The sequence below is a fragment of the Chlamydotis macqueenii genome, chromosome 12 (genome assembly GCF_036417535.1).
Source record: "Chlamydotis macqueenii isolate bChlMac1 chromosome 12, bChlMac1.mat, whole genome shotgun sequence".
NCBI lineage: Eukaryota > Metazoa > Chordata > Aves > Otidiformes > Otididae > Chlamydotis > Chlamydotis macqueenii.
The window spans coordinates 16,290,859-16,315,718 of NC_141567.1; the positions used below are offsets into that span (position 1 = coordinate 16,290,859).

A 24,860-nucleotide genomic window follows, 5' to 3' on the forward strand; every position below is an offset into this window, starting at 1 on the left:
CTCTATATGTGTGTTTCCTCCTTGTCACTTATTCCTGGCTTTGTTTGATCTCAACCTCTTAACTCCTCAAACCTCACTGGAATAGTTTTCAATCTTTTTCTGCTATACTCTCCCCTTTCTAAATAAAGATTACACAGGACTGCATAGAGTAAGAAGTGGTGCAGAAATAAGAAACATTTCAAGTTACATACTGTGATCCAAGTTTTTCCCATTCAAACTAGACCCCCAAAACATGAATTAGTATGTCACCACACTTCTACAAAAATCGTATAAAGACATAATACTATAAAGATCAACAACATACTGCAAAACAGTATGTTACGCATCTTCTAATTCTTTGCTCCATCAGCCTGTATTATTACCACGTGGTAACAATGATTCTAATCTGTTCAAACAGGGAATTAAAATCGGTCCATCCTCTGCAGCACTATGGATTTTTAGCACCAGGCTACCTCCACCTCACAAATAATTAAGGGGAAAACATAATCCTTGTACACACAGTAGCATGGCTAATCTCGTCAGTCTTGTGCCCAAGACGAGACCAGCTTTCACTGTGCCATGGAAAAGTACGTATCACAGATCAAAGTAATCCTCACACAGCATTTATTTCGTCCTTCTCAACTACAATGCTATTAATTATTCTTTACTGTACTGAGAATTAAAAACACACAAAAAAATAATGAAAACAAAAACATCCAATCTATTTCTCATTATGTCTTTCACAATCTCAAGTCCTATATCAACGCACTTTCTTTCCAAGCCAAAAGCCCTAACTTACACAACCATCTCTGGGGCAATCTTCATTGCTCTTTCAAGCTCTGGACTGTAACATTAATTCCAGATTTCCCTCAAGTGAGAAGGTATCATGCAATATTTTGAATACTTCTGTCAGTCATTACACACTATGTTCAGCATCATGGAAAGACAAGAGCTTCCTAACATTACAACACTTGCATGAATTTAACAAGACTAACAGAACTCCAATTTATAACTGCATTTAAACCAGTTTAGCATCACTTAACTCATCATTAGGAGTTTTGAATGAACTAAAATACTTACACGTTTACAACTTGAACCTGCTAAGGTAGATCATCGTAGTTAACTACCACAAAGCTTTTCTAACAAACTAGGACAAAAAAAAAATTCCAAGAGTGATCAGTCAATATGGTATCTACTCGGTTTTTAAAAATGCACTCAAGCATCTGTTTTTTGAAACTCCTGCTGTACGCCTTCACCAAATTATTTCAGGCTGTCTTTGGTCTGCCATGATATCTGTTGGGAGCCTACCACATTGCCAAAATCCTTGTCAAGCTCTTATTCTAGGCATTTAAGTTAAATTACACTTTTTTCACCTACTTTTACTACTGAAAGTTTTGGACTGATGGCATCTTCTAACATCTTCCCTTTTCTAGTCCATTATATTCCTCTCCCTCTTATTTTCTCAGGTCTTCGATACGCCTGTTTGAAAAAGAATTTAGTTTATGTTTCCAAATAAATGCACAAGCTCTAGGGAGAGCCACCCTGATCCCTATGTGTACTCACAGCTAGCAATAATTTACAAGGTCTGGGGAGTAGCCAGTAGCTACACTAAGTAGCACTTTGGCTCAATAGGTTCATTAATGTGGCATTTTAAAACATGTAATGTAAAACAAGCCTATTCAAATTAGAACAATCGAAGACCTTCTGTTTTTCTTCATTCAAACCAGAACAGGACATTCTGATCTAATTTTCTACTACAAAAAGGTCTCACAATGCAAATCCATGTAGAGAGTCACCTACTGTCTTGGGCACTTTCCTCCTCCTCATCTGGAACATCCCTGCTACTGCTTTTTCTTTGACATATCAAAAGGCTTCCAACCTGATATCAAAAGCAACACAGTTGATATAAAGACTATATCCCTAAGACTCCATCTCACATACTGAAGTTCCAACTTTACCTCCAAAGAGTGGAAGACAGATATGATGTCTCTTCCTTCGTCCTTCAAAAGCAGCTGCAAAGCAGAGATTGCTGCCATCCTACCTTGTTTCAACATCAAAGCCGTTAAGAAAAGGATAAAGGCTCTCCTGTCCTCCAGCTCTTCAACAGCGTGCCATTTGGGGTCATATTTACTCAGCATCTGCTTCCCAGGATTAGAGCCCATTGTTCACGCTTTCCCTCACGCATACAGACCTTCCAGCAGCTGAAATACTACACTGACATGATGGTGCTGTTTTCCACTGCACTCTGAACAGGAACAGTGGGGGGAAAAAAAAAAATCTTGCTCTCAAAAAAACTTCTCTTTCTTAATTATAGCAGAGATCTACAGCTTCTGACGCCATATGATGAAGAACCTTTTGCAGCTTCAAAAGTTATTGTCTTTTTTCTTGAATGAGTTTGCATCAGTGCGTAACTGGTGACTTCAACCACACAAATGACCCAAATAAGCTTCAAACTTATCAACAGGGCATGAATTTTTAAAAGCCTACAGTAGTTATGTTACTAGGAGATAAATATTTTCAAGTTTTGACACAAATACAGACATTTAATCCAGGCTGAAATTTTTTTTAGTTTAGACTGAATCTCCTTCAACACGGAAAAAAGACCACCCAGTACAGTGTTTTGAGAATGAAAGCGAATTTAACACATCAAGTAAGATTTTTTTTTTTAAAGGCATGCAAATAATGTTGCAGGTAATTATCATGATCTGAACAACTGGATATGATATTTGATATGGAGCTTTCATAACTCCTGAGTTACATTTTAACATCTCCCTACTTCAACTTTATACAAGTCAGGTGTCATATTCCAGCCTTAACTGGGGAGGGTGTGGAATCACAAGCCACTACAGTCACTATGAAATATTGAGAAGCAGCTCGTTTTAAGAAGTTCGACTGAACACAAAGGCTGTCCTCAGGCGTCTGTTGGACTGTGCAGGATCAGATACTAAACCTGCACATTCAGCCCCTGGCTCTGGCAGTCAGAGCAGCATCTTAACCACCGGTGGGTTTCCGCGAACAACCTCAGCACAACTTTGGTGTGGGCAGAAAGCTCGGGAGCATGGAAAAGACTGGAAGGAGATCTTGCCATCACATATGCCACTCAAAAAGAAGGATGATCACAGAGATAAACTGTCTCGGGGAAGACATCTAAAACTAGATTACAGGTTGCTTTGGAAAGCTTGAGGGCGTCAAGCTGCTGGGTTTAATTCAACTCCTTCTACAGTACTTGTGGAAGAGAGGTGAATGGAAAAGGGCAGACAGTACCTATGTTTAGAGTGGAAAGACCGTGAAATTGCAGACCAGTCAATCCCATTTCAGCCTCAAGAAAGAACAGAAGAAATCTGCTTGGAAATGCTCAAAAATGGAGAAGGGTTTGAAGGAGGGAAGAACAGAGCTGTATCACCTACCTGTGGTTTGATACAGTTCGCCCATGACAATCCCACCTCCTACTATAAAGTTAATAAAAACTAAAGGTGACTCTAGAGGAGAAACAGACACAGTTTCCCTAATTCTAGCAAAGCTTTTAATACTGCCCTATACAAGAGCCTCATAACCAAAAATAAAATCTCATTAACGTAGCTTGGTGTACCGTGTGTGTGTTTTTTATGAGATACAGTACATGAACAAATAGATGGAAAACAGAATGAAAGGAGACTGATGATGGGCTAGAGGGCCTTTTAAGCTGATAAAATCAAAGCAAGCTAAAGTAGGGGGGTGTGCTTGAGAAGATAAAATAGGTCTTCTGACAACCGGGGGAAGACATCAGAAGTAGGTGAGATGCCATTTAGTAAGAACATCTAAAAACTACTTGGTTTAGACAGTAAAGGAATGCAAAGTAGCAGTCTGCAATATAGGACCTTACCACCATAAAGGATCCCACTGGACACAAGTCAAAAATGTTTTACTGTAAGAAACCATTTGTCTTGTGATGCAAACGGGAATGCCATATGCAAGACACCTTGAGTGATCCTTCCACTCCACTGAACCTTGGTCTGGTCCCAACTGGAAGTGTGTCCAGTTTTACACATCACACTCCAGAAAACGTGACCAAAGAAAATCCACAGAAAAGCCTGAGGAACAGGCAGGAAATGTAACTTATCAAGAATGACCCCGACAATTAACCTGGAGAAGTACAGAAAGTCATTGCTGACAAGAAGGTAACACCTTCCTCCCCACTCCCCATGGATAAACAGAATAAAAAGCTTAAAACAATAAGAAAGCAGGTTTAGGTGAGACTTTCAGCAGATCTTCCCAGCTAATAGATCAGCAGAAACAGTTTATCTAACTTTCAGTCTTAACAGGTTCATCAGTGGTAGCTGCAGCACCTTCCAGCACTTGAAATTAAGAAGAGTTTGAATGCTCTGGCTTTACAATCAAAGGATGAATCACAGGCTAGCATTGTCCTTTACAATGCAAGTTTTTACAATTGCCTCCTCTAAAGTACTACTTACAGCAAAAGAAACAGCTCATTGTGAAGGAGAGAATGCACCTCATTCACTAATTTAACAAGTAGTCCTCTTCACACAATAGTACGTTGTAAGGACAGCTAATGCTCTCAGTGTATTTCAGCACTGAAAAGTAGTTCCACCGAGTCCCTTGCTTTGAACTGTTTCTCGACATATAAATTATAACTATTGTTCGAGATGTTAGTACTAGCAGTTATCGTCTCTTTACCTGTTAGCTGAGATCTGTCAGAATTTGGTGCAATTTTCGAGTGTATACACATTAGTCATATCACTTGTATTTAAGTTTCCTATGCGGGAGTTGTAGGAGGAAAAATAGCAATGGTGGGAAAGAGAACAGAACTTTGAACATTTTCCTCGATGCTCAGCCCACACTCACGCTCCATAAACGCTGTATGAAACTGCTTCTTAGTTTTATCTGGGGACCATTAAAATCACGTCAGAAAACAATCAGCACAAAATGGATGAGAATCAGCAGTCAGAAATAGCATTACAAGGATAAAAGGAAGGTTTTTCACTTGCTCTTTTTGAGAAGAAACAAATTTTAAGAAGCAACTCATTTTAAGAAGCTACTCTTTCCTGATTTTATGGTCATTTCTATACTGGTTTCTGCCAACAAAAAAGGTCAGCTGGTTTTGGTCAGCTAGTTCCTTCTCATCCATCCAAACAGAGGATGAAGAGAGCAAAGCTAAACAAGTACCAACTAAGTTAATTTGGTTTTATTTCCACTTATGTCTAGCTTTGAATAACCCAAGCAATTTTATTAAGTCAGCGTTCTGTTTTAAAAATGTGATGTTTAAGAATTCCCTCCTCTACACCATACATGATGAAGTCTGGTTTTAGTGCATTTTGCCAGACAATTCAACTCACATGTTGGTGGGCTGAAGAAACACTGCAGATTTAATGGGGACAGTCCAAGTGTCTATTTTAGATGACAGTAAAAATACAGCCATGCTTCTCTAAATCCAAACACTCTAAGGTGAAAGTATTAGTACACTGAAGTCTCTATTTTTAAACAAGCAGCTGGAGAAACAAAGGTTAAAAACCAGCCACTGGAAAAGGCATGTTATTCATCACCAAGCAGCAAGTCAAGCACTATTCCATAAGAAGGATGTTGTCTGTTTTGAAGCACTGAAGTTATTTTCCAACAAATACCAGTTGGAAACTACAGGTTTAACACAGATCATCTTGACAGACTAGCTTTTTCCAGCTGTTCCTCCTCATGCTTCCTCATGTCTCTTCTAATCCTCCTTTCTGTCACTTCATCTAAACTGTGCTCTGGATACAAGTGATGAGCCAGCGTGCATCAGAAATGCAGCCTCGAAGAACCTGACAAGTTTCTCAGAAGAATACTCAGGAAAAGTTAAACTTCTGACATGTATTTTTTTCTGTGATCTTTAGGTGTTTATGCAAGAGCGTTAAAAATAATCCTTACAAGTGTCAAAAACCTGCTTCCAGTTTTAGTAAGCTTAAATCTATAGGTGAGTCTGATTCAGAATATTCTAAATTACATTAATTCTGGAAAAATCACTGGCAATTCAACAGTGATCTGTCAAAAGCAGGGAAAAAAAGGCTGCTTCCCACAGATGCTCGGGATTCCACTGGGCATTTTCTGCATCAGGTGAGTGGTGACCTGCCCTGCAGTTTCAACAAGTTCATAACCATTCCTCTATCATCCTAAACTCACATGGCATTACCGTACTTTCAACGGCACTTGGACTATCACCTTTCACTACAGTGACAGCTCCATATCAGTAATAAGTAATGCAATTCCTGCATATAGACTTTGGGATCCTTCCATGTATCTTCAAAGCACACATCTGTGTGTTAGGTGTTTTGTTTTTAAAGAAGTTGTCACTGACATACTTGCACATGCCTGTTCAAACCACGTAATTTTTCTAATGGCTTACAAGGAGTACACACAATTCAGAAAATGGCTGTACCTATTCTTCATGCCAAAGCAAAAGGGGAATTGTTCTGTTTCATTAAGCTTCTCACTGGCCATTATTTGATGAAAGGAAACAGTTCCTCTGTGGCAGGGCCTACAGTCTTTAAATTCATTTCCCTCTGTTACAGCAGCATCCAAACAGGGGTGAAAACCCAAGGGCTGCAATGAACCTTATTCAGAAGGACCTTCACCTTTCATTTGGCTTAAAAGTGCTCTTACTCCTTTCCAAGCAGGTTTTCTCTCACCTGTGTAAACTCCTACAGAGGCACAGATACTCGGTCTCTCTTGCCATTTAATTGCTTGGATGACCCTAGCAAACCAAATAAAAATTGATACACCTGGGGTCTGCAGTCTTACCTCATGCCAAGACCTGCTACTGCTTGATTAACTTCATGTCAGGTACAGAAATCATGATTAAGACACAGAAAGGCTAAGGCCTTCCCTAGATCCCAAAAATTTATTTAATTGTTTACCTCCAGACATACAACTACTGTCAAACGTCAAACATTCGCACTGCCTAACAACCAGCTATTTGGAATTGTTATACCAGCTGCTGGCATTTGACACCTTGCCTGCTAACTCTGCACAGGAACAGCTTCAGGCACATGACCCATTTAACTTGCATATCAGAAGACTGCTCACCTCACTTCACCCAAATACAAAGGGAAACACAGCACAGGCAGATTAACCCTGCCCCGGTGATGCTCAGATGGCACAGCTATCACAGGAAGCAGGCAGCACCTCTGCGACAGAGAACCAGACTCCATCAACAACTTGGCCCAACTAGCAAGTTCCTGGGAGCTCATGGAAGTCAGGTCCCTAATTCCCACTGAAATCCAATGGAATTTGCCCAGACTCTTTTAGCCTCCACAAAAAGTCCCTCATATTACAGAAAGCCTACAGTTTTCATTCATATAGCCTGGATGCCAAAGCTGCTTCTATTTGGTTAACAGACATGAGGCCCAGTCCTGGTTTCAGACTGCAAAATCTGCACATACTAAGGCAGTAATTCTGATCTGGGATCTTCTTTCATCTACATCTCTCCCATCATTGTCAAGTATGTTGAAAGCCTCAGTGTTTCTTCTAGAGCAAAGAGCCAAGAAAGCTGACCTCATGCTGCAAGGCAAAATTCACCTCAATAGAAAGGAAATGCTAGGACTGCATAACATATGCAGAGCAGAAAGGAAGGAAAGAGAAAGAAGGATGAAATGATGAAAGCTTGAGTAGGATTGGTATATTAGTAAGGTAAGCCTTCTTTCTAGGTAAATTTTCCCCAACACACCTTGACCAGAGTCTCTCGAGAGCCAAGATCCCTGCCCTTCACAGCATTTATGGGCCAAAGCATTCCTGACATCAGTTCCACCATGATGCTGCCTAAGAAAGCCGCTCCAGACAGATTGCACTTGGGCTCTTCCAAGGCGGCCAAAAACCTGCCTCCACGGCTCGCTCTCGCCTTCGGACGGCGGGGCAAGACGTGGGTTTTTACAAGCGCTGCGGGGCCTTCCTTCGAGCAGGAGGCTCGCACTCGGTTAGGCCAGCTTCTTGGCCCCGCTTCCTCCTGCCACTAATTGTCATGCACTTGGCTGCAAACTCATCAGGGAGGAGGCATGCCGCGCTAGATTTAGCTCATGCTATCCTAAAAGGAAGAAAGAAGGGTTGTTTTTTTTTTTTTTCCTCCTTCTTTTACGCTCCTATCAGAGGACCCTCTTTAGTTGCTAAGGAACTACGGTTTTATTGCATTATAAATGATTTAAGGCAGCCCGGCAGATGCAGGTTCAGTGGGTGGGAGGCGATGTTCCATTTTACCGGCAGCACGAGACGCCTCGGGAGAAGGAGGGGGGCAAAAAACCGCCGCGCCGCGGCCCTGTCAGCCCCTCCTTTCCCCCGAGGGACCCGAAAACACAAGCGGGGTTCCCCCCAAAACGCGGGGTCGGGTCCCCCCACCCCACTCCAGCCTCACGGGGCGGCCGAGGAGCCCAACGTTAACCCCTCGTTTGACCCTCGGCCCCCGCCGCAACCAGCCGCCCCCACAGTAACGCGCCCCCCCCCCCCCCTCCCCCGGGCCTCGCCGCCGCCCCGCCCTGCCGCCCTCACCGTTCTGCGCCGCGGCGGGTCCCGGCAGGAGCGCGGCCGTCGCCAGCAGCAGCGAGAAGGCGGCGGGGAGCGGCCCGGAGCGCGGCATCCTCCTGTCCGCGGCCGGGGAGGGGAAGCAGGAGGAGGAGGAGGAGGAGGAAGGGGGCGGCGGAGGGGAGGGGAAAGGGGGGGGTGAGGCGGGCGGCGGCGGCGGGAGCGAGGCGGCTCCGGCTCCGTCCTTCTCCGCCGACCTCCTACCGCAGCGCACCGCCCGCTCTCGCGACGCCGCCTCTCGCGAGATTTGGGAGGGCGACGCGCGAGCGGCGCCGGGTGTGTGTGGCGGGGGGGGGGGGCGGTATCACGTGTCACGCCGCCCCTCGCCCTCAGCCGCCATGTTGCCGCCCTTCTCTCCGCGGCGGCAGGACAGGGAGGGGAAGGGCCGCCGGGAGGGTCCGGTCGCAGTCGTGATTTGGGAGGTGTATGTGCCGGTCTGCAGGGGCGAAGGGGTGCTGGAGGAATGCAGAACCCACCCCAAAGTGCTCAGCTTTAGGTCCACACACCCTTGAAAGACCCAGATGATTTTAAGTACCATTTTATCAAGCACCACTACTATAGATTAAAAAAATAAAACAGTGTGTTGCCTTTTTTTTTTTTTTTTCCTCCAAAGTCCCCATCCTTTTTGCACGGATAGGAAACCAAGGCTGCAAGAAGCAAAATACATTTTCCCTGATTAGTGATGGAGTTGGGGGCAGAAACCACAAAAGCTCATTCCCGGTTCAGCAGACCTGCCAAGCATCCTGAAAAATGACCACCTATGAGTTTTCCTGACTGTAAAACACAGATACCAGGCCAGACCTACTCCTTACACTCATTGCTTTGTGCTGTGCTGGTGACTCCATGCATTTAAGCCATATTTCTGACTGTTCTCCCTTTTGGGATGGCACAAATGGCAGGACCCTGCTGCTGAATGCAAGCTCATCGTTCCCCCTCATCCTTCAAAGCAGCCACTTTCCATCCCTCATCCCTTACCCTGCCTTGGTTATTCTCAGCTGATCATTAGCAGACTCCAAGCCCTTTTATTGTTGCTTATGATTCAAAGACTGAAAAGGAGAATGGGACACACCTTTTTCATGAAAACCCTGCTGCTCTCTTCAAGCCAGTGAAATCCCTGCTTGAGCACTTCAGAACTTTGATGATCTTGGGCCTAATGCCTGCAGCTTCACAGGGCTGAGGTCACACACGAGAAACATTTGAGTATGTGCTAGTGCTGTAGGTAATCCTGGCTGCCCCTAACTCTCCAAGGATGCTGTGATACTACATTTGATATGCATCAGATCTTCCACTGTGCCGTGCATCCTGCGCTGGAGAATTTCCATGGTGCATTTCCATGACTCACTCTTCATGCCAGCTGAATCATCTGTGACACTACTATTTGTTTTCTTGCCATGGTGCAGAAACATCCTTTTTTTTTTTTTTTTCCCTTCTGTGCGGAACAGTTCTGACAGTAGCCCTTGCAAACCAAAAATGAATAGGGAAAAATATCTAGAAATCAAGGTTTCACATGCTGGTGTCCTCCTTTTTGCTCTTTGCATGCTATTTGGTTGCTGGATATTAGCTCCAGAGGATTTTGCTGTAACTCTCCTTTTTGCAAACACCCACTCAGTATTAGGCCTTACCTACACTCGACTGTTTTCCAAGTTTGGAACTAGTTAGCGATGTACTTGCCTCTGAGCATGGTTTGTATCTGCACAGTAATACTTGTTTCGTAACCATGGCAGCTCACAGTGACTCATGCTGCCAGAGGCCTGGGCTGAAGTTAGCAGAAGGCTTTTTTTTTTTTCTTCCCCCTCCTCTGTAACTAGCTCAGCACACTGTTGTTTTGCTAGATCTTCTCCCCAGAATTGCATAACTTACCCATCATGTTCACATTCCTCTGGCTCTGTCCTGGGGACAACCCTGGGACATGCTGCCCTGCTCACCGCTGGTTTCACCCTGGTGCACGTGCTTGCCGAGAGCTTTGTTAGCCAGAGCGTGGAGCCGTGGCTGCTGGGGTTTCTCCTCAAAGGCTTTGATTGGAGATGGTTACCCAGAGTGGTTAACGAAGACGCTGCGCAAACTGAGCTAACCTGTGGGTTTGTGGTTGACGTGGAGGTGCTGTGAACATACAACACAAGAAACCAAAGCAGAAGATTGCCAGAGCTAGAAGAGGACTGTGCTGACGGAGCTGATCAGGAGCTTGCTGCTGCCTTCAGGAGTCTTTTGGGGGACATAAACAAGGGTCCTACAGATCCCTAACATATACGGAGAGATCTGTTCTTGCCATACTCTAGTATCCAGCCGTGGCTAGAATAGGGTAAAAGGCTGCTGTTCTACCATGCCTGAGGGCATCCTCTTGCAACAGGTTGCATTTAGAGTGGAGTTGTGGAGAAAAAGGATTCACCAGCAATGGATTCAACATAGCTGCTTGAAAGTGAAGAAAGAGGTTTCTTCTAAAGGCTGGTATTCCACCAGATTGAGTCGTCGCAGACTTACGGGTGATGTGTTTTGATTGTATCAGTATTGAAACAAAGAATTAGCCAACTCTATCAGTATGGTGATTCCCGACCTCATCAGTGGCAGGGGAAAACTCAGACACATCAAAGTTTCCAAATACAATAACTCAGAATCCCTGCATTTTCCCATGAGTCAAGATCTATCTTCTTTTCACCTGCAATGTCTCAATTTTGATTATTCTCTGATTATTCCTTAGGACTTCAGCAAAAGCAGGACAGAAGATCTTGGATTCTAAACAAAAAGAGGAAGGGAAAAAAAAACCATAATCATCTGCAAATTCAGTAAAGAGTTTCAGTTCTCACATTGCAGAGCAGCAAAGAGGCATCATGGTTTTTTTTTTTTTTTTATGATTTGAGCCTGTCTTCTTGCAACTGGAAGTGTTTAAGAGATCCTTGTTATTTTGATATATTTGTTGATACACTTTGGTACTTGAAAAAAGCTTTGCCTCTAGAAGTCTCATTGCAGTCACCTTCTTTTGAATCTATTATTGGCAAATAGAAAATGTAGGGTAGAGCATGAAACGCTCGCTGACGTCTGGCAGTGAAACTCAGCTATGGCAGCTGTTCCCAGGGCTGAGAAACGCTAAATAACATCAGTTAATACTTTGAGGGCGACATGCTGGAGAAAACACAGATCCATATCCAGCAGGCTCAAATCAGCTTGTAGGCAGACGCACGCACACAGAGTACTTGCAAACCAGAATGCCTCGGCACTGTAAGGCAGCATTGTTAAGCGCACGATCGAGATAACGCGCTGTTTTTCTTTTGTGCGTGCAGGGGAGAGATGACTGAGCAAACACAATGCAATACCTGCGTGCCTGTATATACATTACTTATTATGTAATAATTAATATAATATGAGGCCCTCGGCAGTCCTTGCCTGCCTCGCTGCGTGGCAGAGGTGTGCATCTCTGCAGCGTGTGGTACTGCCAGAGGTAAAGCATCCCGAAAGGTAGCTCTGGCCTTTGAGTTACATATGATTAATGTATATTAATCTCCCCAAAGGCACCACAGCAGGCGGAGAACACCATTGACCTAATCAGATAACAGAGTGGAGCCACCAGACAGAGGTGACACCCATCCCAGTGAGTCACCAGAAAGGCTCAGGCTCTTCTTACAGACAAGGGTGTGCTGCACCAGGGACTCCCTACAAGCTTTCATACTAAATAGCCAGGAAAAGATTGAACTGTAAAAGTAGTGTTCTGAGAAATGAGAGGCAAAAGAAAAGCTCACAGAATCATAGAGAAATGTGCTCTGAGGAATGAGAGGCAAAGTGAAAGCTGCTAAAATCATAAAGAAATAGGCTTTCTGAAAAAAAGAGGAAAGACCCCAGGGTAGTAACAAGGAGAAATGTGCTTTCTTATTTTGCAGAAAGCTGGCTTTACACATCTCAACCCCACTCGGTAACGGCAGTTTGGTTATTTCAAACCATCTCCCATCCTCCTGCATGTTCAAATATTCCTGCCAGAACTGGTCAAAATGTTTTAACTGATTTTTTTTTTCCTGAGAAGTGTCTTTTCATGCAAAACAAACATTGTGACAGAAAGGGTAATTTTGGTCAGAACGATTTGCAATGTAAACAAAGCGTTCAATGAGAAATATTGGCATATTGATTTCATCTTTATTATGACAAGCTTTTGAAGTTTGTCTAACCTTATTTTCTGCACAAAAGGAGCAAGTAAGACAAAAAGAAAGTGCTTTCCTCTACCCCTCTCTCTGACCCAAACCCAAAGTTATTTCTCTCAATTGCAGATTTTTCATCCAGCTCAGCCATGGAGTAATGTTTTTCTCCACCCAATTTTTTAGGAAACTGAGTCCAATAGCTTAGTTTCCAGTTAGAGGCACACAAGAGCTATTCCCTGACCTCATTATGCCGAGGAAAGGGATAACATTATCCTCCTGCTTTCCTTGGGAGCAGCTCCATCCAGCCAAGAGCAGGATGCACAGGGACAGCCGTGCTACACCTCAACTGGTTCCAATGTGCTGTGGGTCCCAGCAAGAGGCCTCCAAAAAGGCACAGGGGAAAACCTGAACATCTGGATAAATTTGACCGATGCAGAGGTGAAGTTGTGGATGATGCCGTCAGAAGTAGACGGCAGGTGGCACCCATGGATTAGCGCAGGGCTTGCTGGGGTGAGCTGGAGCCAGGCTGGACAATGCCTGCAGCTGGGGTTTAGCTTTGCCTCTTTGAAGAGGCAGAAGAGCAGGGAAAATGTTTGGTTTTTTTGTTTTTTTTTTTTTTTTTTTTGATTGCATGCAGGGTCATCTCTGTCCCTTGTGTGGGGAGGCACAGGGCTCTTCCCTACAGGCAACTCAGGCTATTCCCATCATATTTTGTTAGCCTAGGGACTAGGCGTGGCTTTGCTCAAGAGACAGGGCTTGGTTCCTGGGACACACACACAGCAAGCAGGGATATTGTGCCAGGGAGCAGTATAGGCACTGCTCCCTAAGGGATGGGGAAGCAAGGGGGACATCACGGCTGGCAGGGAAGGACCAGCCCCAAGGTACTGCTCCCTAAGGGATGGGGAAGCAAGGGGGACATCACGGCTGGCAGGGAAGGACCAGCCCCAAGGTACCTGAACAAGGCGAGCAGGAGGCAGCCAGGGTCTGCCAAGAGTCCTAGTCATCAGGTACATTCACATCTTCAAGGCAAGCTTGAGATCAAGCTGAGAAGTCAATCCAGACATCAGAATCAATTCTAGCAAGGGCAACCAGGGTCAGACACAGCCAGGTGATCCCCAGGCAGGTCCATTGTGACAAAACAGACTTGAGATCAAGCTGAGAAATCAGTCTGGGTCAGGATACAGATCAACAGAACCCACCAGTGGATAAAAGCATAGCTGGAACTGAACTGGAAACCAGCACCTTAGGAAGATAGCTCAAATGAAGACTAAAAGCTCTGAGCTGAGCTTAAATGGGCTCCCAAGCCCATGGGCAGGTGTGGGTGGGAGTCCCAGGTGGGACTGCTCAGGGCCATTAGAGCCCCTAGGACTTGTCACCCAGCCTGCAGGCACAGGTTGTTCAAGAAGTAGAAGAGCTTGCGCCCTCCCCAAAGCACTGCTTTCTGGTTTTTACATCATGGGACACCTCAGTGACCTCCTTGTCAGGGCTGTGCTGTGCCACGCTGGCTCTCTGCTCTTCCCTTCTGGCCTTGTGGTTCCCAGTGCTAGTTCCCCCACAACATGCACCGTGTCATAAAGAAGCACTCATATATGGGCATTGCTGCAGGGGTGCTCAAGTCAGGTTTTGGGGAGCTGGAGGCAGCCCACTGACCCAAACATTGATGACAGCTGTGCTATCATGGCCTCACATCGACCACAGTCCTCTCGCTGCCTCCCCCTGGGTCCCAGCCACGTGCAGCCAACCAGGCAAAAATGTCGATACATTTGACTAAACGCTGATAATTAAAATGAAATTAAGACGATCAAGCTTGGATCATTGAAGAGATGACAGAGGGAACAGCCCGGCCAGAAGTTCATTACTGAGCCCACAAAAAACAGCCTGTGGCATCACAGATTGCTCGCGATGGTGGGCAGCAGGGGACCACACATGCCGCGTGTGCTGGTTATCACATTGTGTATGGCATGTATTTTCAGCATCCCCTACAGGTCAGCCTTTACCAGCTAAATCAAAATTAAAGGTATTAGCTGGCCTTTACAGTATGGTAAATGATACAATTAGCTCAGCTCAACCTATTTTCCTAATCCTGCGTGATGTAGGTCAGATTAGACATGTGCTTTTTTCTAACCTTAATGGCTCTCTTGGCTGCCACCGGTCAGGCTTTCAGAGATGGGGCTGTCTGTGCTGGCCTGGGGCACATTTATTTTAGCCAGTGACACAATGGTTTAATAAAAGTAGTTCAATGAAACCTGAAGCTCCCTTCTCCCTGGAGAGTGACACATGAAACAAATACCAGTAATGAGAAAGAACTGGGTCCAGCCTAACTAATGGGCTGTAATGGCCTTGAGCAGCCTCACCTGGGACCCCCACCCACAGACACTCTGCCCACTGCTCCAGCAGATCCATATAAGCTCAGAGCCAGGTACTTGCTCTTGGTTTGAGCTGGAGTGTGGGTGAGTCTGTCCTAACAATCCAGATCCATAAACTTTGTACAGGTGATGGGGGTGGATAGCCAAAGTGCCTGAGTGAACTGGAGTAGCCAAAAAGCATCTGTTTACTACCCTCAGAAATGGGATTTGGGGCTGGGGCTCTGTTGGTCAGTGCCATGCCCTGCTAAGGCCTGGAAAGGAGCTAAATAGGGACCATCAGGGGTTTTTTACATCTCGGGGAGATGTAAGGCTGTGTGTATTGGGGATAATGTTTGGGCTTCAGGCTTTTTTGCACCTTTGAGAAACAAAAGCTACTGAGGAAGCTGGGATTGAGAGGAATGGGAAAAGCTTCTGGATGCAAATGCAAAAAGAAAAGCAATTTCTGAGCAGAAGATATTTTTTATCAAGAGGAGAAAATGAGTAGTGGGGGATAGCAGTGAGTGACCATGGGCTCAGCTGACTATCTTCGGGATTTCACCTATAAAATCTCTGAGCAGTGTTAATAGGGGAGGTTTAATTGATAGCAAACATCATGGCTGGTACAGAATTAGAGATGCTCCAGACTGAGCAGGGAGGACTTTTATAGTGGTGAACAGATGAGTATTGTGAAGGATGACTATGATTCGTTGGGCATTTCTGGGCTAGATTGCAGTAAAATTGCTGCAAAAAGCAGTTTTGCTTTAATGAACTATATAACAAAGCCCCTACATGGTAAAGAGCAGAAGGCATCAGAAGATAGGAAATTGTCAGCGTTGCTGGAGCTGGAAGATAAGATTATACTCCTTACAGCTACACTAAAAGAAGATAAATTATCCACAGAGGCAATTCAGAAGTAAAATAATGTACAATTAAAGTTGTTGAAATTACAGTTTTAGGGAAGCAGGGGTGGAGGAAAAAGCCACTTTCAGTGGAAAGTCTGAAACCTCCTTCCCCTGTGCTTTTAGAAAGCAGAACTAGTTCTGGAAAAAAAGGATGATAAACCGGGCAGGGCAACTCTTAAAGAAGAGCAAAGGAAGTGTTAAAAGGGACTCCACAGAGAGATACTGAGCCTGGGGGATGTATGCATGGAAAGTGAACTGGCTCTGAGCTTGCCAGGAGCAAGAGGCAAGTCTGGGAAAGACTGAAGAGTGGCAGGAAGGCTGGAAATCTCATCTCCGGAGGTCTTTGCCAGCAGTCCTGGCTGGTTTGCCTCTCAGAGCCTGTGGGTGGTGGAAGATGGCTGTGCTCCAGCAAGGCTGGGGTGCTACGAGCAGAGATGGGTGCTTGTGCAGCTGCAAGCAGGAGCGTCTCTTCACCCTCCATCCCCTCCCTAGGGACTCTAGGCTCCTGCGCACAGTGTTGTACTCTGCAGTGCTGGTGGGCTTTGGGAACGGTTTTCCAAACTTCAGATAAACCTCAGTCCTGAGGCCACATGGTCTCCAGAAAAAGCAGATGAGGAGGGTGCAGAGGTATGTGGTTATTTCAGGTTTCTGCTGACATCTGCCCTTCTTTGGGCTCTAGTTGAGCACAGTGCAAACAAACCACAGGCTAAAGGTTAAAAAAAAAAAAAAGCTGCTAGAGGAGTGTGTTTGTGTGAGCTCAAATCACTGTCCTGAAGCTACCTGATGAGGCTTTTCTTGGGTTGGACAGGCCAGGTAGGACCTGTGGCTGCATCTCCAGGTGGGTCCTGCTGTGGGACAAGGTGATTCATGCTGCAAACCTCTCCCAAGGCCCATCAAGCTGCTGCAAAAGTGTGGGGGAAAATCAACAGCTGATCTTCAGTTTGTCGTGACAATGTCTTTGCCTGGCTTTGTGAGTGGGAATCTCCTTGTGGGCCTGTTCCTAAGCAGGTGGCAGGATATTTGGGAGAAAGTTGGTGTATCCCGTGCTGCAAGATCCCCTAAAAAGCTGACGGTTCCTCTTGCCGTCCCACCAGCCACCTGTCAAGGGGGCCCAGCTCCAAACAGATGGTGATGGGGAGGACTGCGATGGGGATAATGGTGTGAACGTGGCATCTTGTGCATGATATGTTTGACACGTTGCCATGGGACAGCTGCAATTTATAAGCCTAAAGCATCAGCTGCAGACAAGCTTCCTGGTGACTTCTGCAGTTGCTCTGTTCCCTGCCTTGCTGGCAGCTGCCTTGGAGGACGAGGAAAATGAGGAGGAGGATGATGGTGGTGTTGAGATGGAGGAGTTGCTTTGGGAAGGGCTTTTCTTGGAAAAAGCGTTGTTCTGTGCAGCATAGGGCTCCAAAAATATGTGGCTGAGTCTGGAATTGTGAAGCACTAGTGCTCTGCTTCCTGAAATCGGCTGCTCTGGGAGCAGCAGCACGGGAGTTATGACCTCTCAAGGCTTCACTTTCCTTCAGATTGTCCCTTTCCCACCGCTGTAATAGTTCCCTCTCCCCCGTGACTCCTCTGGACAGCTATGGCACAGATTATGGCTGGGATGGAGCTGCTGGTGGGCAGCCAGGACATGCTGCAATGCCAGCTGGCTGCCACCCAGGGCTGCATGTGTTGCTCTGACTTTTCTGCTGAATTTCTACCCAAGCTGGTGGGAACTGAGCTACCCCTTAGGCTTCGACCGAGGGTTCAGACTTAGGTAAAACTTGCTAGTGCATTCCTAGGGAGAAGAGGGACAGCCAGCAATGTGGTCAGCACTTAGCTTCCCTGGGAAACTGGGCTTAAAAGGGATGTTTGCTGTGTCTAACAGCAGGGACACTAATGGTATCGTGGTCCCTTTACTTTTAGGGATGCTGCTGTGCTGTGGAGGCTTTCACTGGAGCAGTGGGGATGCTGTGCCGGAGAGGTCCAGGCTGAGTGTCTGTCTGCAGGCTGACAGCAGGCTTTGCCTGAGGAGCTTGCGTGGCAGATGGTGAGCAGCAACTGGGCGGTGGAGGCTGCCAAGCGAGCCTGGCTGCCCACAGCTCTGCCAGGTCCTGCGGTCACTGGTGGGCATCTCCCAGGCAGGAGCTGAGGTCCATTAGGATGTAACGCAGCCTCAGACTCATGACTGGTTAGATCAAGTCTGCCATGGGGATGATTAAGGAACTGCCCTGCTAGACCTGCTGTTCTCAAACAGGGAAGGTCTGGTGGGAGATGTGGAGGTTGGCGGCTGCCTTGGACAGAGTGACCATGAAATGATAAATTTCTCTATTCATGGTGGAGCTTGGAGGGGGAATAGTAAAACTGCTACCTTGGACTTCTGGAGGGCAGACTTTGAATTGTTCAAGAGACTAGTAGGGGGAGTCCCCTGGCATTCAGTCTTAGCGAACAAAGGGGTCCAAGAGAGCTGGTTGCTCTTCAAGAAGGGAGTCTTAAGGGTGCAGGAGCAGGCAGTCCCCCTGAGCCGCAAAATGAGCCGGCAGGGAAGAAGACCGGCGTGGATGAATAGGGAGCTATTCTTGAGGCTCCGGGAGAAAAAGAGAATCTACCGCCTGTGGAAGGAGGGACAGGCAACTGAGAATGAATACAAGGAAGTCGTTAGGATGTGTAGAGGTGAAATCAGAAAGGCAAAAGCCCAGCTTGAATTTAACCTGGCCACTGGGGTGAAAAGGAACAAGAAACTCTTTTATAAATACATTAACAGTAAGAGGAGGACAAAGGAGAATATCCACTCTTTGCTGGATGAGGCTGGGAATGTGACCACTGAGGATAAGGAAAAGGAGGAGGTTCTGAATGCCTTCTTTACGTCTGTCTTTAAAGGTCAGACCAGTTATCCTCAGGGTACTCCTCTCTCTGACCTGGTAGTCTCGGCTGGGGAGCACGCTAACCCCCCAGTGATTCTGGAAGAAACGGTCAGAGACTTACTACTCCAACTGGACTGCCACGAGTCCATGGGGCCGGATGAGATCCACCCAAGAGTGCTGAGGGAACTGGCGGAGGTGATAGCCGAGCTGCTTTCCATCATCTATCAGCGCTCCTTGTTGACTGGTGAGGTCCTGGAAGACTGGAGGATTGCCAACGTGACTCCCATTTACAAGAAAGGTTGTAAGGAGGATCCGGGGAACTACAGGCCTGTTGGCCTGACCTCGGTTACAGGGAAGGTTATGGAACAGATAGTCTTGAGGGAGATCATGCGGCATGTGCGGGATGGCCAGGGGATCAGGCCTAGCCAGCATGGGTTCATGAAGGGCAGGTCCTGTTTGACCAACCTGATCTCCTTTTATGATCAAGTGACCCATCTGCTGGATGAGGGAAAGGCTGTTGATGTGGTCTACCTAGACTTCAGCAAAGCCTTTGACACTGTCTCCCACGGTATTCTCCTGCAGAAGCTGGCAGCCCATGGCTTGGATGGGTACACTCTTGGCTGGGTAAGGAGCTGGCTGGAGGGCCGGGCTCAGAGAGTGGTGGTGAATGGAGTTAAATCCAGCTGGCTACCGGTCACAAGTGGTGTTCCCCACGGGTTGGTGCTGGGGCCTGTCCTCTTCAATATCTTTATTGATGATCTGGATGAGGGCATTGAGTGCACCCTCAGTAAGTTCGCAGATGACACCAAATTGGCTGGGAGTGTGGATCTGCCTGGGGGTAGTGAGGCCCTACAGAGGGATCTGGACAGGCTGGAGAGCTGGGCTGAAGCCAACGGGATGAGGTTCAACAAGACCAAATGCCGAGTCCTGCACTTCGGCCACAACAACCCCAGGCAGCGCTATAGGCTTGGGGCGGAGTGGCTGGAGGACTGTGTGGAGGAAACGGACCTGGGGGTACTGATTGATGCTCGGCTGAGCATGAGCCAACAGTGTGCCCGGGTGGCCAAGAAGGCCAACGGCATCCTGGCTTGCATCAAAAACAGTGTTACTAGCAGGAACAGGGAGGTAATTGTCCCCCTGTACTCGGCACTGGTGAGGCCGCACCTCGAGTACTGTGTTCAGTTTTGGGCCCCTCACCGCAAGAAAGACATTGAGGCCCTGGAACGCGTTCAGAGGAGGGCTACGAAGCTGGTGAGGGGTCTGGAGCACAGGCCTTATGAGGAGCAGCTGAGGGAGCTGGGATTGTTCAGTCTGGAGAAGAGGAGGCTCAGGGGAGACCTTATAGCTCTCTAGAACTTCCTGAAGGGAGGTTGTAGTGAGCTAGGGGTCGGCCTTTTCTCTCGTGTAGACAGTGATAGAACTAGAGGCAATGGTTTCAAGCTGCGCCAGGGGAGATTCAGGCTGGACATTAGGAAATATTACTTGTCGGAAAGGGTAGTCAGGCATTGGAATGCACTGCCCAGGGAGGTGGTGGAGTCACCGACCATGGGGGTGTTCAAGAAACGTTTGGATGTTGTGTTGAGGGATATGATTTAGCTGAGAAGTATTGATGATGGTTGGACTGGATGATCTTTTAGGTCTTTTCGAATCTTGATAATAATTCTGTAATTCTGTAAGGTTATATTTTGTGGGGGAATAGTATAAACATTTGCATTAGCCCAGTTGCACCCTACTATAATGTTTGGCCAGCTTCACATACCTTTGACATTGTAAATAGAAGTGTTGAGTCAACCATTAAGAGTTTGCATTAAGAGTTTGCACAGCTTTTGGGTAAATCTGGTGTTAGTGTGCACGCAAATTGCAAGCGGTGTGTATCCTTTGCAGCTTACCTTGTGTGTAAGAGGGTTGAGCACCTAATGGCCCAGGCATGGTTTGCTCTTCACCGGTGCAAGATCTTCTGAAGTTCTGCATGGCTGGACTGTGAGTCACCACTTTCCTTGGGACGTGGTGATCCCGTCCTGCAGTGCTACAGCTCCACTTCGGCACTGCCCGTGTATTTATTCCGCTTGGTTTCCCTTGAGTGTGCACCTGAGGTTGGCTGTGCTGTGGCTGCTGTGCTGCTGACACGGAGTTTGCTTATTATTGAATTTGGGGTTCTGAGTTTATTGAAGAAAACACCTTAAGGAAAGGCTTTAGAGATAAAGCTTTTTTTTTTAATCATGAATTGATGAAAGCCATAGTAAAAGTAATCTTGCAGAGGTGTTACTGAGGAAAATAAAAGCCTTGTGACTTTCTCTGATAAGAAAATATCTTACTAATATTTATAGATAGCTGGCCTGCTCTGAACTGAATTAATTTCCAGGAGATCCAAATGTGGTACACGCTTTGTAACTGAACCAGAAGGCCCCGTGCTCCTGCCTGCTTTTCTGTGAACAGGCAATTTGTCTGGTGGGGTCAGGAGACAGAGCCCATGATGCAGCGATGATGGGTACGGGGACACTGGGTAAATGTGCTTGCTGGGGATGATGCCAAGCAGGTAAGAGGAGGCTGTCTGGCAGTGTTTGGAAAGCTGCATCTGGTTGCTGTCATTGGAAAGCAATGAAAGCTGTGTGGATTAAAAGGAGCATCCACCAGGTAAGAGAGGGGAAAAGTATGGGTGTGGCCTCTGAGGCATCCCTGCTGCGAAATTCCTCTTGCCCCTGTGATGTGAAATTTGGGAGGGAGCTGCCAGTGCTCTGGGACCTTCATCCCATGTTAGGGCAGACTCTGTGGCCTCCTGTTTCTGCCTCCACCTCTGTCTTGGTCTGTATTAAAGAGGACACATGGCAGGACCAGAGCTGGAGTGTCCAGTGGTCCCAGTCACTGACAGAGAGGGAGATGCCTTTTGCAAAGCTGTTGGTGCTGGACTTGGGGCATTTCTCTGACCTCATGTTTTGCAGGTACAGTGCTCGTGCCCGCTCCCTTCCAGGCTGGCACCCACGGCTGGGCTGGAAGATGATGAGAGGGGACAGGCCCTGGCTGTCCTGCTATGAGGGTGGCTCTGGGACAGCAGAGGATGCTGCTGGGACAGATGAAGGCTCTGGTGATATCTGCAGCTAAGCACAGAGGGGTGATGCCTTTGGGGGAGCAGTTCTCCTACTTCTCAGATTTTTTTGGGGGAAAAAAGCCTTTTTTCCTTTTTCATACTGTCCTTGCTGGCTGTTTGGTGATGATGAGTCCCAGCCTCTCTAGGCACTTACAGTCCAGTGGGGTTGCTGGACAGCAGAGGTGGTGGCTGCAGGAGAGGTGCTTCATGCTGTAGATGCTGATGGCTGAAGGGCTGGGGGATGCCTGGGAGGGATGAGGAAACAAAGAGGGAGGAAAGGAGGAGAAAAAAAAAAAGCCTAATTTTCTGTGTCTTGAGGAGAGGAAGTCCTCTCCAAGGGCCTGGTGCACAGCTCAGCCTAAGAGCTCTCTCCTTTGTGCCTCAGACAGTGCAATGGAAACAAAAAGGAGCCTTTTCCTCCTGGTCTGGTCTGCAGCAGGCTGCAGAAAAATGTCTGCAAACAGGAGAGCTTCATCTTCCTGCTCCTGAGAGCCCCAGGGTGAAAGTAAGTGCCCTTGGCATGCACGGGTGCTGGCAGGGCTCTCCTGACACAGGCTTTTGTAAGCGTTTTGCCAGAGGTGCAGACACCCGTGTTGTGGGCTGATCCTGTGCTCGCCCTCATTACCCATCACAGACCCCTCAGGGTAATTTCACAACAATTTGGGCAAAACTAAGTAAAGGTTGTTGCAGTGCTGGCCTCTTTCCTGCTCCCTAGTGCATGCTTGCACCCCTTCCCTTGCACAAGGACTCCCCAGTGTGAATTTGGGGTGCTGATCCCGCTAAACTGCTAACTTTTCAAATAAAAGTCAGCCAGATTGGTTCATCTGCAGTTGTGGGAGTACCAGCACTGGCAACCCAGACCTCTAGCACCTTTGGCTACTGCCATCCTGGGTCCTATCTGGAATTTAGGACAGATAAAGCCTCCCTGAATTTAGAGGGGACCATTTGTGGTAGTTAGTCTGAACTGAAGGACAAACCAAGGCTCAAAGCCCCATGTTGGGGGTGGGGACCTGCTGGGTCTATGCTTGGGAAGGAAAAGGGAAAGGTGCTGGTGCATACCTGGGTGCCACCCAGGTGGAGGACCAGGGCTTGGCCAGGCATGCACCCACGTCTAGGAACTCATCCTGGTCTTGCTAGCATCGCACTGAGGTGGTTCTACATCTGGAGTCCATTGCCGGCCTCTCTGCTTATGAATGACCCTTGTGTGCTGCAAAACCGCTGAGCTCTCTCCAAAGCAGCCTCCTGTAATGTGCACAGACACAAAAATCTGTGCTCGGGCTGCTGGTGAGTGACTCACCGTCCCCAGCTCTGACCCTGCATCTTGGGATGGCCACATCCAAAGTGTTTCAGCTCTGTTCCTCCTGAGTGAGCAGGATTGAGGTTATACAGATGCAGCCTCATCAGAAAAAAAAAAAGGCTTGGGAGCCCCAGGTCGGCGTCATGGTGTGTGTCTGCTCCTTGGATTGGCTTGTTGCTCTGCCTCTTGGTTCAAAACAGCCTCAAAACTTCCTTCCTCCTCCTCCGCATCCTTTGCTGTTTGCCACCCTGATGTTACTTGCACTTATTGGAGGCTGCAGTGAGTTGAGCCAGAGCTGTTTTCCGTGTGCCCAAGGATTCTGCAGTGGAGTAGCTGCAGCTGCTCACCCGTAGAGATAATGTGGTCACCACTGCGTGGATCTGGCTGATGTTTGGTTCCTGAAGGCTCAAAAATGGGGAGCTTTTGGGGGCTGGAAATCTCCATGTAGCCAAAGTGGGACTTACCCTCCACTCCCCTGACTTTTACTGAGCAGATGAGGAAGATGATGTGTGCCAGATGCCCTTGTGCTGGAAGGAAATGCAGGCGATCCTCCTGAGCATCGCACATCTGATTTCTACATCTTTAGCAGCTGGAAGCTGCCGGCGCTGTGCAGTTTGTCCATAATGTTGATGGGAAGGAGAAGCAGCCATGCAAGCCTCCCTGGGATGCACAGAGCTGACCCCCATGCTGTGGACACCACATTGGGAGGCTCAGGATTTGGACCAGCACCCCCATCCATCCTTGCCAGCTATCCCTCCTCTTCTTGATCAAACTCTGGCTGAGCATGAAATTAAACTTGCAAATTGCAGCCCTTTTCTTTGCCTTTTGGTAATTTTTTTTGTCAGCTTCATTATTATGCACATTTCTTATGCACATACCTTAGGTACTGGAGGGTTTGAGGAAGGAAAATTGGCCAAAAATAATCATTTGGGATGGAGAACATCTATGATTTTAATTCTTCCCCAGAAGCCCTTTCATTGTTAATTATGAGCAGGCTTGCAAGCAGCATGGATTTTAATTTTTACCTAGTTTTGATGTTGAAAAATCTGCCTTTATTTCCAAGCTCCTTAGTTTCTACTTTTTTTGTGTGTTTGTATTTAACACTTGGGAAGCTCCTGGTGCTCAGATGCTCACTTTGTATCTTCAAAGCCTAGCAGGAGCAGAGTTGCACTTGCAGTTAAGATATCAAAGCCGTGATGCTGCTTTTTATCGTGTGAACTGTTGGGAGAAGGGACAAAGTGATGAAGCTGTGATAGTGTGAAGCCCTGCCCAGCACTGGGAGTTTGTGTCTTTTTTTTGGGGGGAGTCTTTGTGAAACCTTTGGGATCCACCTACATTTTCAAGGTGTTGCTGAGCTTTGATGCTGGACATGCCCATAGACCTCTTGCTCCTGGGAGAGGGAATCATCTCATGCAGAAGGTCCCACTCATCTCCCTGCTGCAGCACTGGGTGCTGATGGCTGGATCTTCTCCATCAGCCCCAGAAAAGGATGGGGACAGTGTGCCAACAGGGTTGACATGGCTCATGTCTGGTCTGCAGGAGCTCCTCAGCAGGAGCCAGCACAGGGTGGGATCACGCAGCTGCTCTGCACATCCAGCACTACCCACGCCAGGCTGGGCATGGAAAGAGAAATCCTCTTGATTTGCAGGGCACATCTGCGAACCGAGCACAGGGCTCCCGATTTAGATGCAGACTTTTGAAGTACATTGGCTTTATCCTTTCCTGTTCTTGCTGCTGTCACCCA

At 47.1% G+C, this 24,860-nt stretch overlaps 1 protein-coding gene across 1 annotated transcript in view; it reads right to left on the bottom strand.

Annotated features, from left to right (window-relative positions):
- Positions 1-22,920, bottom strand: part of NPTN (neuroplastin) — a 72,604-nt gene extending 49,684 nt beyond the window's left edge. Inside the window, exons 1-4 of the mRNA XM_086757561.1 lie at positions 22,879-22,920; positions 21,974-22,064; positions 10,443-10,529; positions 8,485-8,754 (exon numbers count right to left, since the gene is read on the bottom strand). Of these exons, the coding sequence (XP_086613687.1) occupies positions 8,485-8,754; positions 10,443-10,529; positions 21,974-22,064; positions 22,879-22,920 (490 nt within the window). The remainder of the gene's footprint in view (positions 1-8,484; positions 8,755-10,442; positions 10,530-21,973; positions 22,065-22,878) is intronic.
- Between the last annotated feature and the right edge of the window lie 1,940 nt (positions 22,921-24,860).